General features: G+C 50.8%; 1 protein-coding gene across 1 annotated transcript in view; it reads right to left on the bottom strand.

Moving 5' to 3' along the window:
• C25H16orf96 (chromosome 25 C16orf96 homolog) overlaps nucleotides 1-5,877 on the bottom strand; it is a 36,060-nt gene extending 30,183 nt beyond the window's left edge. The window contains exon 1 of the mRNA XM_018040391.1: nucleotides 5,455-5,877. Within this exon, the coding sequence (XP_017895880.1) occupies nucleotides 5,455-5,877 (423 nt within the window). The remainder of the gene's footprint in view (nucleotides 1-5,454) is intronic.

Here is a 15,139-nt window from a genome sequence, read left to right as displayed (position 1 = left end):
GAGAGTGAAAGCTGATGGTTTAAGGGGGTTCTTTTTGGGTTGTTGAAAATGTCCTAAAACTGTGAAAGCTGCACACGTGTGAGTATACTAAAATTGCTGCATTCTATGTGTGTGTGTGCTAAGTCGTTTCAGTCATGTCCGACTCTTTGTGACCCCATGGACTACAGCCCACCGGGCTCCCCTGTCCACGGGGTTCTCCAGTCAAGAATACTGGAGTGGGTTGCCATGCCCTCCTCCAGGGGATCTTCCCAACCCAGGGATTGAATCCAGGTCTCATGTCTCCTGCATTGACAAGCAGGTTCTTTACAAGCACCACATGGGAAGCCCATTGCATTGTATACTTCATTTTAAACTGAGGTATAGGGACTTCCCTGGTAGTCCCATGCTTAAGACCTCGCCTTCCAATGCAGTGGGTGCAGGTTTGATCCCCGTCCTGGGAGCTAAGATCCCACCTGCCTCGCAGCCAAAAAAATCAAAACATAAAACTGAAGCAATTTGGTAACAACTTCAGTAAGGACTTTAAAAATGGCCCACGTTAAAAAAAACCAAAACTTACATAAAGTGAGTACAATTAGTACATAACACTGCTATACACTTTAAATGGATGAACTCTCTGTTACGTGGAACATATCTCAATAAAGCTTTAAAAAATAGCATTTTTGTTTTACCTGGGGGAAACTGTCAACACTGTCTATTGAATAGTATTTATGAGTTATTGTTAATTTTGCTGGGAGTGATAATGGTGTGAAGAGACTGGTTTTCCAAGGCCTTATCTTCTGTAGGTGAAAACACGCTTTTCAGAGAAATCTACAAGGACCAGGTGCCCCATCTATGCAGGACTCCTCCCCCTCCCCTTGTCTCTCCAGGTGTAACCAGAAGGACCAAGTTACCTGAGCAGGTATCAACCTCCCTCCCATGGGGAAGTGCAGGGCAAACCCAGAAAAGATGGCCTGGCTGCCCTGAGGGCAAGGGCTGCACCAGAGAGGAGGAAGACTCTTCTCAAGAGGTGCTGGTCTCAAAGGCTCAGCAGTGAAGAATCCGCCTGCAAGGCAGGAGACTCGGGAGGCGCAGGTTCGATCCTTGCATTGGGAAGATCCCCTAGAGGAGGGCATGGCAACCCACTCCAGTATCCTTGCCTAGAGACTCCCAGGGACAGAGGAGCCTGGCGGGCTACAGTTCTTAGTGTCACAAAGAGTTGGAAATGACTGAAGCACCTTAGCATGCACAGTGGGACCTACGAGTGTATTTATGGCAACAGGGGGAGCCCAAACAATCTTAATAATAAATAACAAACAGCGGCCCCTCATTTTCCCCCGTGAGGCTGGTGGCCGGCCAGCAGGGGTTATCATCACAGATGAGATAACCGAGGCCTCAAGGAGACAGGCAGGGTCTTCTGAACAACTTTCTAAAGCTCCTGGTCAGGGCTGCCTGGGAACCTGTGATTCCGGAAGACTCCCTGGTGCCCAAAGTCTGGGTCGGCACCCCCATGGAAGTTATGGAGATGACACACAGTGGGCCAGGAGCCCATGCTTTCTAACTCAGCAGTTCTCAACAGGGCAGTCTGGGCCCCAACGGGCATTTGGCCAAGTCTGGAGACATTTCTGGTCGTCATGACTAAGGGGTGCCCTTAGAGCATCCTGGAGGCCAAGGATGCTGCTTAGTGTCCTCAGTGCACGGGACACTCTCCACCACAGAGAAGCCTCTGGCCCCAGATGTTAACCATGCCGAAGGTCAGAAACTGCAATCCAAGCCTGCTTAGTGAGGCCCTGCTGTCCCGCCCCCGAGTCTCCAAACCTGGCAGTGTGCTGACCAGGAGCACCAACCCTCATGCCATGCCTGTAGGTCCTCCCAAGCCATCTCTCCAGACGTCCCCTGGGTGCCTGCCTTAGTCTCCAGGGCGCCATTCACCCTGTCTGGGATGGATGCCGGGGCTGGCAGGCTTGTCTTTCCCCATAAGGGGTGGCATTTGGTCTGCCAGACTGACTGATGCAGGCGGAGGTTGGGGGGATGGTGGGGGTATGTTGCAGACTCTTAGCTAAGCAGCCTGTACCGCCCTAGAACCAGCTACCATGGCAACCCTAACAATGGGTCACTGTGGTAACCCCAGCATCCTCAGCCAGGCTGGGACTTGGTGACATTCTGTAACGGTGGCGGGGATATTCCTAGGTGCACAAGCAGTCCTCTGAGGGCGGCGTGACCAGTTCCGAACCTGTCTACCAGTCCGCTGCGTGAGCTGGCTGGGACATTCTGGGTAATCGTGATTTCTAAAAGCCTTCATCCATCAAGGCAGGCTGCTCTGGAGGGGCTGACACCTCAGACACCACCCAGCTCCGAGGCCTGCGTAACCTGCCCTCGGCCACCCCTGCAGCCTGCTGTGTGTCTAGCAACAATTCTTGTCTTAAGGTCTATCTGTCTGCGGTTAGTACAGTCACTTTGGCTCTCTTCTGGCTGTTACCTGTGTGCAATATCTTTTTCTATCCAACCTGTTTGTCTTTGAAGCAAAGTGTGTCTCTTGGAGACAGCATATGGCTTAGATTATGTGTTTTTTTTCCTTTCTTTTAACTGCTTCTGCCAATCCCTGCTTTTCGTGCATATGGTAAAACACACAAAGCATTACTAAAGTGCACAATTTGGGGGCATCCGGCACATTCACAAGTGTGTACGACCATCACCACTGTTTAGTGTTTCAGAACATTTTCGTCACCTCCAAAAGAAAGCCCGTTCCCACCAGGACTCAACCCCCAGCCCCTGGCAACCGCCACTTTCTGTCACTACGGACTGGTCTATTCTGGGCAGATTGCCTGTGAACAGAGTCATGCACGGTGCGGTCCTCTGTGCCCAGAGGCTCTCACTGAGCACAGGGATTTACGGTTCACACTGTGCCGCTTTGCCCCTCATCTCATCAGGCCACCTTGGCCAGAACAGACATCCAGCTCTGTGCTGAGCAGTTCCCACGCTTTATCTTGCTTAACTGTTGTAACAGTCTTGGGAGGAGGAAGCCACGGCCGCCCCTCACCCTTCCGGGTGATAAGTGGCGAGGCATCTCAGCGTCCACATTCCTGTGCCTTCCGCTTGCCCACTCGGCACAGGCTGAGTCTGGCTCCCTGTTTTCTAACCCTGACCTCTCTGCGCCTCCATTTCCTCATGTGTAAGCTCAGGATAATGACAGCACCTGCCTCTTAAGAGTCGCTAAGAAGATTGATGGAGGAACAGATGTAGCGCCCGGCTCACCTGGCACGCAGTGAGCTCTTATTCTCAAGATCACTCCCCCAGGGATGGGGCCAGCCGGGGAGCTAAGGTGAAAGGGAAATGAGGAGAAGGGGCATGAGACCCAGCAAAGTTAGACTGGTGGACTCTGGCCTGTCCTTCTCGTGGCCCAGCGACTCTGGGTTCTAGGAAGGGAGTTAGGCTTGTCTGACATCTCTACAAAACCCTGGCACCGGGGCTCCCACCTTTCTCAGCTTAGACATAAAGCCTGGTGGCCCCTGTGTGTGGATACCGTCTGGGGTGCCTGCTAGTCGAGGCAGCGGGAACAGGCCCCAGGGGGCTCTAATTCTTAGGCACCACCCTGCCTGTCCAGCCAGGAGTGGACGCCTGACCCCAGGTGTGCTGTCTCATTCTCTTACCCAAAAATTATAATCAGAAAACCTGGAGACTGGCGTCTGGAAGCTGAGACGGGTTAAAGCCATATTCAAGATGCAGATTGAAGTGAAGGCTTTCACCCTATCAGGCCTGCCCACCTACTTTCTTCCTTTTTTGCTACTGCTGAGAAACCCCTGCATCCTTCAAATAATACACACTCTTTTGTTTAAAGAGTCTCAACCCAAATGCCTGCCAACAGCTGAGTGGTTAAACCCGATGTTGTCTGTCCCTACAACAGAATACTATTCAGCCATAAAAGGGGGTGAAGCACAGACCCAGGCTACAGTGTGGGTGAACCTGGGAAATCTGGTGCTCAGAGAGAGAAGCCAGACACAAAAGGCCACATACTGCATGATTCCATTTATGTGAAATGCCCAGATCTGGTAAAACATTAGGGCCAGAGAGCAGGTGGGTCTTGTCAGGGAGTGGGGTGGGGATTGACAAGGACACAGGGTTCCTTTTGGAGCCACAGAAACGGTTTAGAAGGGGACAGGGGTGGTGCTTGCATTACATTATCAATGAGCCAAAATGCCACGTGGTTGTTCACTTTATGCTATGTGACTTACACCTCAATTTAAAAAAGAAGAGTGTTGGGGAGTTAACTGGTCGTCCAGTGGCTAAGACTCTGTGCTCCCTATGCAGGGGGTCCAGGTTCCATCTCTGGGTCAGGGGACTAGATCCTACATGCTGCAACTAAGACCCGAGCAGCCAAACAAATAAAAATATTTTTAAAATAAAAATAAATTTAAACACGAGAGTTAATCTAAGACGTCGTGAAATGGTCCCTCCGTGCAATGGATGTCCTCTGGCGCCCCCACACACCCATCCTCCGCCCCTATTCAGCGCCCCCAGGAGCTGCCGGCAGGCTGTGCACTCCACACCCCGGGGTGCTCTGACTTCTGGCCCTACTGTGTGGCCATGGGAGGAAGGGAGGAGAGAGGAGCCAGAGTATTTATTCCCCAAGATCCAACTCTTCCCCAAGGCTGCAGCTCTGGATGGATAACTGTGTGTGGGGTGGGGGGCAGGCGAGCGAGTGGTCCCAGGTGGGTCCTGAAACAGGAGGCCTCGGCTCACCACCTGTTCCACCGTCACAGGCTCTGCACCCTCAGCCAATCCATGAACGTTTCATGCTGTCAGTTTCCTCGCCCGTAGGTCCTATGCTTCCCAGGGGACTCAGATGGGAAAGAATCCGCCAGTGATTCAGGAGACCAGGGTTTGATCCCTGGGTTGGGAAAATCCCCAGAGAGGAGTATCCTGTGGACAGAGGAACCTGGGGGCTACAGTCCATGGGGGTCACAAAGAGTCAGATATGACTGAGCAACTAACACTTTCAGTTTCTTCACCTGCAGATCCTATAGGTCTTCGATTATTTTTTTTCCTACTGAGGTGATATTCACATAACATACCATTTGAAAGTGTATGGTTCAGTGAATGCATTTAGGGCATTCACAATGCAGTGCAATCGCCAGCTCTCTGTGGTCCTAAAACCTCGGCATCACCCCCAAAAGGAAGCCCCGTAACCACTAGGCAGTCCCTCCCACGCGTGCTCCCTCCAGCCCCTGGCAGCCACTCATCAGCTTTCTGTCTCTGTGTATGCGCCCCCTCCAGACACTGTGGCCTTCTTCCCTCTATGCTGATGAAGGATGCAAACCTGGCCACTCAGGTTGCAAACTCAGGTTCCACCTGAGTCCAAAGCCGAATCCCTCCCCATTTAAGGGAAGGGCCTCTCATCGGGGGTGGAGGGGCGGGTGGGGTGAACGCCGGGCAGGAGAGTCAAGGTGGAGGGCTGTGTCTGGAGGCTGGGCGGCTTACCTTGGCCACAGCTTCCTCGTTGCCCTCCACCTTCTTCTGGAGCCTGATCAGGTTCCACAGCTCCTGGGCAGGCTGCCTGGTGCCCTGGCTGCTCTCCAGCAGCTGGGCAGTGGACGGCACGTCCCTCAGCACGGCCAGCTGGCTCTCCAGCTTGTCCACGCGGCTCACCAGGTGGTCGAAGATGTTGCCGAGCCTCTTCAGGGGGCTGAGGGTGGGTTGGGCGTCCCCTTCCCGTGACGGGAATGTGACGGACACAGAGGCTTGGAGGAAGTCCTCATCCCCTGAGAGGTCCTTTTCCAGCTCCGCCATGTGGATGTGCTCCAGGATGCCATGGAGCAGGAAGTGCAGGGCCTTGAAGTTCACCACCCCGCACTGCGGGATGGCGATGTTGACCAGCTCCGAGAACTTGAGCGAGAAGCTCATTTTGCCAGGGTCATGGGCTGGCCCCAGCCAGCCTTCTGGGTGTGTATGGGGACAAGCGGTGGCTTTCAGTGGGCCCTTGGGTGGCACGGACAGGTCCTCAGGCTCCTGGGGAGCCTGCAAGTCACAGTGGTCAGGGAGAGAATGGCCTCTGCCCTGGTTGGAGCTCAGAGCACTTTCCAGTTGCTAGGACACCAGAGAACGTGGGTGAGAGGGTGAGCTTCCGAGAGCCTAGGGTGGGCAGAGTAGCTGCTCAGTTAGTCTCTGAGCAATGTTCCAACAGACCCATGGGCCATCTTTTATAAATACGCTGTGTGTGCTAAGTCGCTTGGGGCTTCTCTCCACTTGAGATGCGCAGGTTTGGTAGTTGTGGCTGGTGGGCTTAGTTGCCCTTGTGGCATGTGGGATCTCGGTTCCCTGACCCGGGATGGAACCTGTGTCCTCTGCTTTGGGAGGCAGATTCTTAACCACTGGACCTCCAGGGAAGTCCCCAGGCTGACTTAATTTAAGCCCTTCAGTTCTGTAAGAGCTGATGACCCCTTCTGGGAAGCAGGCAGGGGGGTGACACAGAAGCAGCTCACTCCTTGGAAGCCTCTAGAATCAGAACTCCTCCTTGGAGTTAGGAAACCCTAGGTTCCTGCTCTGGGAGCCCAACAAACTGAGTAAATGTCAGTTCGCTAGCAGACACCAAAGCAAGCCCTGAATTTCTCCTTGTGTAACTGAAGAGAATTCATGTTGGAGCAGAAACTTTTTGTAGCATCAGTGTAAATTTCACATAAACCATCAGTCAAGTATGCAGTTCATGATGGGCCTCCAAAAGTCAATGGAGTCTCTAGGGAAAGACCAGCCTGACTCTGGGGTGGTTTTCATGGTCTGGGTTTGGCAATCAAGGTCTCTGTCTTCAGGATCTGACAACCACTTGCACTGTGGCGGGTGATGTCTGCTGTCCAAAGCCTGAAGTGCAGGGCCTGCTCAGTGAGAGGACCGGACAGCTCACGTGTACGAAAGCGGGAGGTCTAACCACACACAGTCCAGCTAATGACCTCCTGCCCTGCACGCTTCTCTCTAGGTCCTGAGATGAGCATCCTGGGGTTGACTCCCACCCTCGGCTACAAGGGGGTACAAAAGAGGAGAGAGGCAGCTTGGACAGGGAACTGGCCCTGGCTGGGGAGGTGGTTCACTCCTGTGACGGTAACGTCCCAGGAGACCTGACTGACAAGGCTGCTGTGCCCCGCGATGAGCTCAAGACCAGTCCTGGTCATGCCTGAACTCAGCCAAGAACGGAACGTCGTCCAGACTACAAACACGACCATGTGTGACAGCGGCCTCCCCGGTCCCAGCTCGAGGCGTGAGGGGCTCTTCCCTCCTCCCTCAATGGCGGGAGCCACATGCCCTTAAGCCAGGGGCGGCTCCACTGAACCTCTCCTCACAGGGCCGGCCACGTCCAGCCCACTGGACCCCCACCCACCCACTGCATAAGCAGGCAGGCAGGAGCTGCACTCTGGGGACTCCAGCTCATCAGTCAAGGACTGACCCTTGAAGCCAGCAGCGGGCTGAGCCCATGGCGCCTGCCACCTCAGATGGAGGTCCCAGTAATGGTGGGTTTAGCTGCCTCTGAGTGGCCACCACGATATCTGGCTGGTACTTCTTCAGACCTGGCCTCTTTCTGGTGCAGCACCTTTCTGCCAGGGTGTAATACCCACCAGGCTTGAGCCACCCCAGCAGCCCTGCTCAGCCACTGGTTGGTGCCGCAGTGGGCCCCTCCCCCAGGTAAGCTACCTGACATTGAGCAACTGCCCACCAGCAACCATTAGTGGTCCTGCTCAGCCACTGGTTGGTGCCACAGCGGGCCCCACCCCCTCCCGTATATAACAGGAGCCGGATTTCCACTGAGGGAAGATGGTGTTTTTGAGACACCTGGCTGCCATCTCCTCAGTCTGCTGCACGTGTTCACTCGCTCAGTTGTGTCCAGCGCTTTGCAGCCCTATGGGCCGTAGCCCATCAGGCTCCTCTCTCCATGGGATTCTCTAAGGCAAGAACACTGGAGCAGGTTGCCATGCCCTCCTCCAGCATCTTTGCGACCCAGGGATCAAACCAGCGTCTCTTATGTCTCCTGCATTGGCAGGCAGGTCCTATAGCACTGGCGCCACCTGGGAAGGCCCTCTGCCTGCTAGGTTTCCAATTTAAGTCATCATTCCTGTTCCAACAACTCAGCTCCCGATTTACTGGCCTGTCTTGAGGTGAGCAGACAGAGCTTGGGCTCAGTGACAACCACACGGCCCCTGTGCTGGCTGAGCCGAGAGGCCGCTTCTCGACCAGTTAGACCGTTAGACTGGCTTCGCTCCTCCAGCCTTCACGATAAGACTGGTTAGAACACCAGTCACAGAACTCCCTGCTTCCCAACCGCACCAGCCCACCCCAACTGCATCACAACACTCCCCACATTGCCCCACAAGGGCTGAATCCCAGAACAAGTCCCTCTGCCTTAGCCCTCCTGTGAGATGCCCCAGGGGGTCCCCACTGTGAGGTTAGACCAAGATTTCTGTTTATTTTGGCCATGTGTGCAGCTGATGGGATCTCAGTCCTCCAACCAGGGATTGAACCCGGGCCATGGCAGTGAAAGCACCAAATCCTGACCACTGAACTGCCAGGGAACTCCCCGGAGACTAACAGTTCAGGTGTTACCTACCTTGACATCCTTGGTCTTACAGGCTCCCTTGGTATCCCCTGCTCTCATCAGACATATCCCCACTCAGCAGGAAAGCACCCCCCCTCACCCTGATAGATCCCCCTTGAGTCAGACCAGCTGCACTCCAGCCCACCCTCAGCCTGAGGGTCCTCAATTCCCTACCAGCCTGTGAAATTATTCATACAAGCCTGCCTAATAGTTCACCTGCCCTAACTAAAACTCCCATACTGCAACTATGGATCCTACAAGCCACAACGGAGATCCAAGATCCTGCATGCTGCAGCTAAGACCTGGCGCAGCCAAATAAATAATGAATACTGAAAACAAAATAAAAATCGTGTCACTCACCATAAAATTCCTAGAAGAGAACACGGGCAAAACATTCTCTGACATAAATCACAGCAATGTTTTCTTAGGTCAGTCTCCCAAAGCAATAGAAATAAAAACAAAAATATACAAATGTGACCTAATCAAACTTACAAACTTTTGCACAGCAAAGGAAACCATAAACAAAAGGAAAAGACAACCTATGGACTGGGAGAAAATATTTGCAAATGATGCAACGGACAAGGGCTTAATTTCCAAAATATACAAACAGCTCACACAACTCAAGAACACAAGACCAACCCAAGTGAAAAATGGGCAGAACCTAAATAGACATTTTTCCAAAGAAGATGTATAAATGTCCACTAGTAACAATGAAAAGATGCTCAACATTGCTAATTATTCAGTTCAGTTCAGTTCAGTCGCTCAGTCGTGTCCGACTCTTTGCGACCCCATGAATCGCAGCACGCCAGGCCTCCCTGTCCATCACCATCTCCCGGAGTTCACTCAGACACGTCCATCGAGTCCGTGATGCCATCCAGCCATCTCATCCTCTGTCGCGCCCTTCTCCTCCTGCCCCCAATCCCTCCCAGCATCAGAGTCTTTTCCAATGAGTCAACTATTCACATGAGGTGGCCAAAGTACTGGAGTTTCAGCTTCAGCATCATTCCTTCCAAAGAAATCCCAGGGCTGATCTCCTTTAGGATGGACTGGTTGGATCTCCTTGCAGTCCAAGGGACTCTCAAGAGTCTTCTCCAACACCACAGGTCAAAAAGCATCAATTCTTCGGCGCTCAGCTTTCTTCACAGTCCAACTCTCATATCCATACATGACCACGGAAAAACCATAGCCTTGACTAGATGGCCCTTTGTTGGCAAAGCAATGTATCTCTGCTTTTGAATATGCTATCTAGGTTGGTCATAACTTTCCTTCCAAGGAGTAAGTGTCTTTTAATTTCATGGCTGCAGTCACCATCTGCTGTAATTTGGGAGCCCCAAAAAATAAACTCTGACACTGTTTCCACTGTTTCCCCATCTATTTCCCATGAAGGGATGGGACCAGATGCCATGATCTTTGTTTTCTGAATGTTGAGCTTTAAGCCAACTTTTTCACTCTCCTCTTTCACTTTCATCAAGAGGCTTTTGAGTTCCTCTTCACTTTCTGCCATAGGGTGGTGTCGTCTGCATATCTGAGGTTATTGATATTTCTCCCGGCAATCTTGATTCCAGCTTGTGCTTCTTCCAGCCCAGCGTTTCTCATGATGTACCCTGCATAGAAGTTAAATAAACAGGGTGACAATATACAGCCTTGACGTACTCCTTTTCCTATTTGGAACCAGTCTGTTGTTCCATGTCTAGTTCTAACTGTTGCTTCCTGACCTGCATATAGGTTTCTCAAGAGGCAGGTCAGGTGGTCTGGTATTCCCATCTCTTTAAGAATTTTTCACAGTTTATTGTTTATCAAAGGCTTTGGTATAGTCAATAAAACAGAAATAGATGTTTTTCTGGAACTCTCTTGCTTTTTCCATGATCCAGCAGATGTTGGCAATTTGATCTCTGGTTCCTCTGCCTTTTCTAAAACCAGCTTGAACATCTGGAAGTTCACAGTTCACGTATTGCTGAAGCCTGGCTTGGACAATTTTGAGCATTACTTTGCTAGCATGTGAGATGAGTGCAATTGTGAGGTAGTTTGATCATTCTTTGGCATTGCCTTTCTTTGGGATTGGAATGAAAACTGACCTTTCCCAGTCCTGTGGCCACTGCTGAGTTTTCCAAATGCGCTGGCATATTGAGTGTAGCACCTTCACAGCATCATCTTTCAGGATTTGAAAGAGCTCAACTGGAATTCCATCACCTCCACTAGCTTTGTTCGTAGTGATGCTTCCTAAGGCCCACTTGACTTCACATTCCAGGATGTCTGGCTATAGGTGAATGATCACACCATTGTGATTATCTTGGTCGTGAAGATCTTTTTTGTACAGTTCTTCTGTGTATTCTTGCCATCTCTTCTTAATATCTTCTACTTCTGTTAGGTCCATAGCATTTCTGTCCTTTATCGAGCCCATCTTTGCACAAAATGTCCCCTTGGTATCTCTAATTTTCTTGAAGAGATCTCTCGTCTTTCCCATTCTGTTGCTTTCCTCTATTTCTTTGCACTGATTGCTGAGGAAGGCCTTCTTATCTCTTCTTGCTATTCTTAGAGAATTGTAAATTAAAACCACAATGAGGTACCACACTGGACAAAACGTCCAACATCAAAAAGTCTACAAATAATAAATGCCAAAGAGGGTGTGGAGAAAATAGGACTCTCATACACTGCTGGTGGGAATGTAAGCTGATACAGCCACTTGGCAAACAGTATGGAGGTTCCTCAAAAAATGAAAATTAAAGTTGCCAAATGATCCAGCAATCCTGCACCTGGGAATATATCTGGACAAAACTATAATTTGAAAAGATACATGCACCCCTGTGCTGATAGCAACACTATTCACAATAGTCAAGACATGGAAACAGCGTAAATGTCCACTGAAAGATGGATGGATGAACAGGCTGAGGTACATATATACAATGGAATATTACTCAGCCCCAAAAGAATGAAATAATGCCATTTGCAACAACATGGACGGACCTAGAGATTATCACACTGAGTGAAGTAAGTTAACGATAAATACCATGTGATACCATTCCTACGCGGAATCTAAAATATGACACAGTTGAACTTATTGACAAAACAGAAACAGTCTCACAGACGTAGGGAACAGACTGGTGGTTGTCAAAGAGGGTGGTGGGGGAGGGAAGGACTGGGCGTCTGGGATTAGCAGATGCAAACTGCTATATACAGGATGGATAAACAAGTCCTACTGTAGAGCACAGGGGACTATACTCGATATCCTGTGATAAACCAGAACGGAAAAGAGTACGAAGAAGAACACTGTGCACACGTATAACCGAATCACTTTGCTGCACTGCAGAAGTCAGCACAACACTGTAGATCAACTACACGTCAATAAAATTTTTTTCAAACCGTGTCATTTTTGGTCTGAAAATAAAACATGTTTTAAAAATGAAAGACTCAAAGACATGGCTGCTGGTGGGGAAGAGGCCACTTCACAGGGTGCTCTCAGCTTCCTGGAGGGTCTGCTGTCCCCAGGGACCCTACCCGAGAGGGACACTACCCTTAGGTCAGCAGACAGCCGCTGTGAGCTGGCACCACTCTGTTTTGGTGGCAGAACCCTAACTTAGACAATTTTGGTACAGACGTGTCACTGAGACATTCTCTGAGTGGCTGGTCAGAGCCAGAAGCCAATCGGTATGATTGGAATCAAACAGAAACATTTTTTTTTTCCTCCCAAATAAATTGAGGTCAATGATTAAATCAGTTCTGTAAAGTTTCGTTCTGCTTCGCCCAGACAAACCATTTTTCTCACTGGATAAACAGATAAGAATGGTAACTAGTCTTATCTATAATGGTCCTTTCCGCTCTTGCTCTGGAAAGAACCCAAAGGAGGAAAGACTTGGGTCACTGGTGGAGGATTAGAGCTTGTGGTGAACGTCTGCACTTTCTGGCTGCCGGGTATCTGGACATTCTGCTTATTAGGGGTGGGGGGACGGTGGGGGATCTCAGGACGGGTGCAGGCGAGCTGCCCCCTGCTCAGAAGCTGAAGGTCTGGGACTTCCCTGGCGGCCTGGCGATTAGGATTCAGGGCTTTCACTGCCATGGCCCAGGTTCAGCCCCTGGTAAAGGCATTGAGATCCTGCAAGTTGCAGGGTGCAGCAAAAGAAAAAAAAAAAAGCACTGCCCTCTGCCCACCGAGGTCTACTTTGTAGTTAGATGGGAGAAATCAACAAGGGAACTGCTGTCTCTGGTTCTGAATTTTGAGACCAATATTTTAATATTTACTTATTTTTTAAAATTTTTTGCTGCCCGCAGGCTTTCTGTAGATGCTATGCCTTGGCTTCTCACTGCCTGCGGAGCACAGGCTCTAGGTGCTGTGGGCTTCAGTAGTTGCGGTACATGGGCTTAGTTGCCCCTCAGCATGTGGAATCTTCCTGGACCAGGGACTGAACCCATGTCCCCTGCGTTGGCAGGCAGACTCTTTCCCACTGGACCACCAAGGAAGTCCGCGATCCCAATGTTTTAAAAAAACCTCTTTCAATGTAAATCGGCTCTGGCCTAACCCATAGGAAGCTGTGGGCTAAGCACTGATCTGGAATGGTCTGTGGGATTGCAGTGACTCCACCCCTCCTAACCATGTTGGGAGGTCACTCACCTCCCTGAGCCTCAGCTTTCTCATCTCCTCATCTCACCAGGATGAAGGGCCAATGGACAGGGAAAGGGATTTTATTCAGGGACACTGCACAGTAGGTGAAGGTCCAGTGGCTGGGTCACCAGGTAATGGCAAGCTGAACTTCCTCGCCAGGCTGTCTAGGGTGGCATCTTGGCCAGGCCCAGCTTCCTGGTTCTCATTCGAGCTGGGTTCCCAGCCAGGAACATGGGTTCATAAGTGACCATGACTTCCAATCAAACCTTTTTCTGCTTACATAACATGAGTCAGTTTCTATTGCCTGCAACTAAGAACCTCCAACTGGTCTGAAGTGCTCATTTGTGAGGCTGGCTGAACATAAGGAAACTACAAGTGAAACCTGGTGGTGAGGGGCAGCTAGGTGTCCAGGGGAGGCCACAGCCGATCTGAGCCTGCATTTGCTGGGTCTCACGATGCCCCTGATGCAGGAGAGCATGTCCAGTGGGGACCAGGGGCTGCAGGGTCCACGTATCTTCTTGGGGGAGGTAAACCATGAGTGTGCATTTGCACATTGGGTCTTGGACAAGGCACAGTCCAGCTCTCTTAACAGGACCTCAGACAGAGGTTTCCTGGGACGTCAGGGAGGAGCCCAGAGGCCTTCCAGATGCAATCCCCTCCTTGCACCCCGCCAGCCATCCAGCTCACACACTTCATCAAGCCCTACTGATTTTCCTTCCTAAATATCTCCCAGTTCCATCCACTTCCCTCCTTGTCTGTGGCCAGCCCTGCGGTCCTGCGCTTCGGACAAAGACCAAAGGACTTGACATGGTCCCCTTGACCTCCAGGATCTCATGCCTGGTGATCTGAGGTGGAGCTGAAGTAATAATGACATAAATAAAGTGTAAAATAAATGTAATGTGCTTGAATCAGCCCGAAACCATCCCTGACCTACTAACCCGTCCATGGAAAAACTGTCTTCCATGAAACTGGTCCCTGGTGCTAAAAAGGTTGGGGACCACTGGTCCACAGGGTTCAAGGCTGGATTCAAGGTTCTTTCCTTTTTTGCCACACCACGTGGCATGAAGGATCTTAGTTTCCCCACCAAGGACTGAACCTGTGCCCCCTGCAGTAGAAGCGTGGTTAGTCCTAATCACTAAACCACCAGGGAATTCTCCCCCACCCTTACCTCTTTGGCCTCCACACGTAGCAGCTCTCTCTGTTCTCTGATTACAGCACATTAATTTTTTCCTTTTTTTTTCAATTGTGATAAAATACACATAACATTAAACTTAGCATTTTAAGTACACAGTTCCCTGGTGACTCAGCTGGTAAAGAATCTCCCTGCAATGTGGGAGACTTGGGTTCAATCCCTGGGTTGGGAAGATCCCCTGGAGAAGGGAACGGCTACGCACTCCAGTATTCTTGCCTGGAGAATTCCATGGACTACATCGTTCATGGGGGTTGCAGAGAGTCCGACATGACTGAATGACTTTCACTTTCAGTGGCATTAAGTAACTTCACACTGTCGTGTGACCATCATTACCATCATCCGTTTCTAGAACTTTTCTCGTCCTCCCAAATGTAACTCTGTCCCCAGTAAACAATCAAGTGACTCCTCATCCTTTCTTCTCCAGGCCCTGGCAACTATCCTTTTACTTTCTGTATCTGTCAGTCTGAGGATCGAGGTACTTCATACAGTATTTCTTCTTTTGTCGCTGGCTTATTTCACTAAGCATAATGAAGTCCTCAAGGTTTATCCAGACGGTAGCATGTGTCAGAATTTCCTTCCTTATTTTTTAAAAATTAACGAATCAGTTAATTTCTGGCTGTGCTGGGTCTGCAGTGCTTCACAAGCTCTGCTCTAGCTGCAGCGAGCAGGGGCTGCTCTCTGTCGCCGTGGGACGCGGGCGTCTCATTGGGGTGGCTTCTCTTGCTGTGGAGCGCACGCTCCAGGTCCCGCAGCCTTCAGCAGCTGATGCATGTGGGCCCAGAAGGTGTGTCTCAAGGGC

This window comes from Capra hircus, chromosome 25 (assembly GCF_001704415.2).
Source record: "Capra hircus breed San Clemente chromosome 25, ASM170441v1, whole genome shotgun sequence".
Classification (NCBI taxonomy): domain Eukaryota; kingdom Metazoa; phylum Chordata; class Mammalia; order Artiodactyla; family Bovidae; genus Capra; species Capra hircus.
This window is presented reverse-complemented; position numbering and strand designations above follow the sequence as displayed.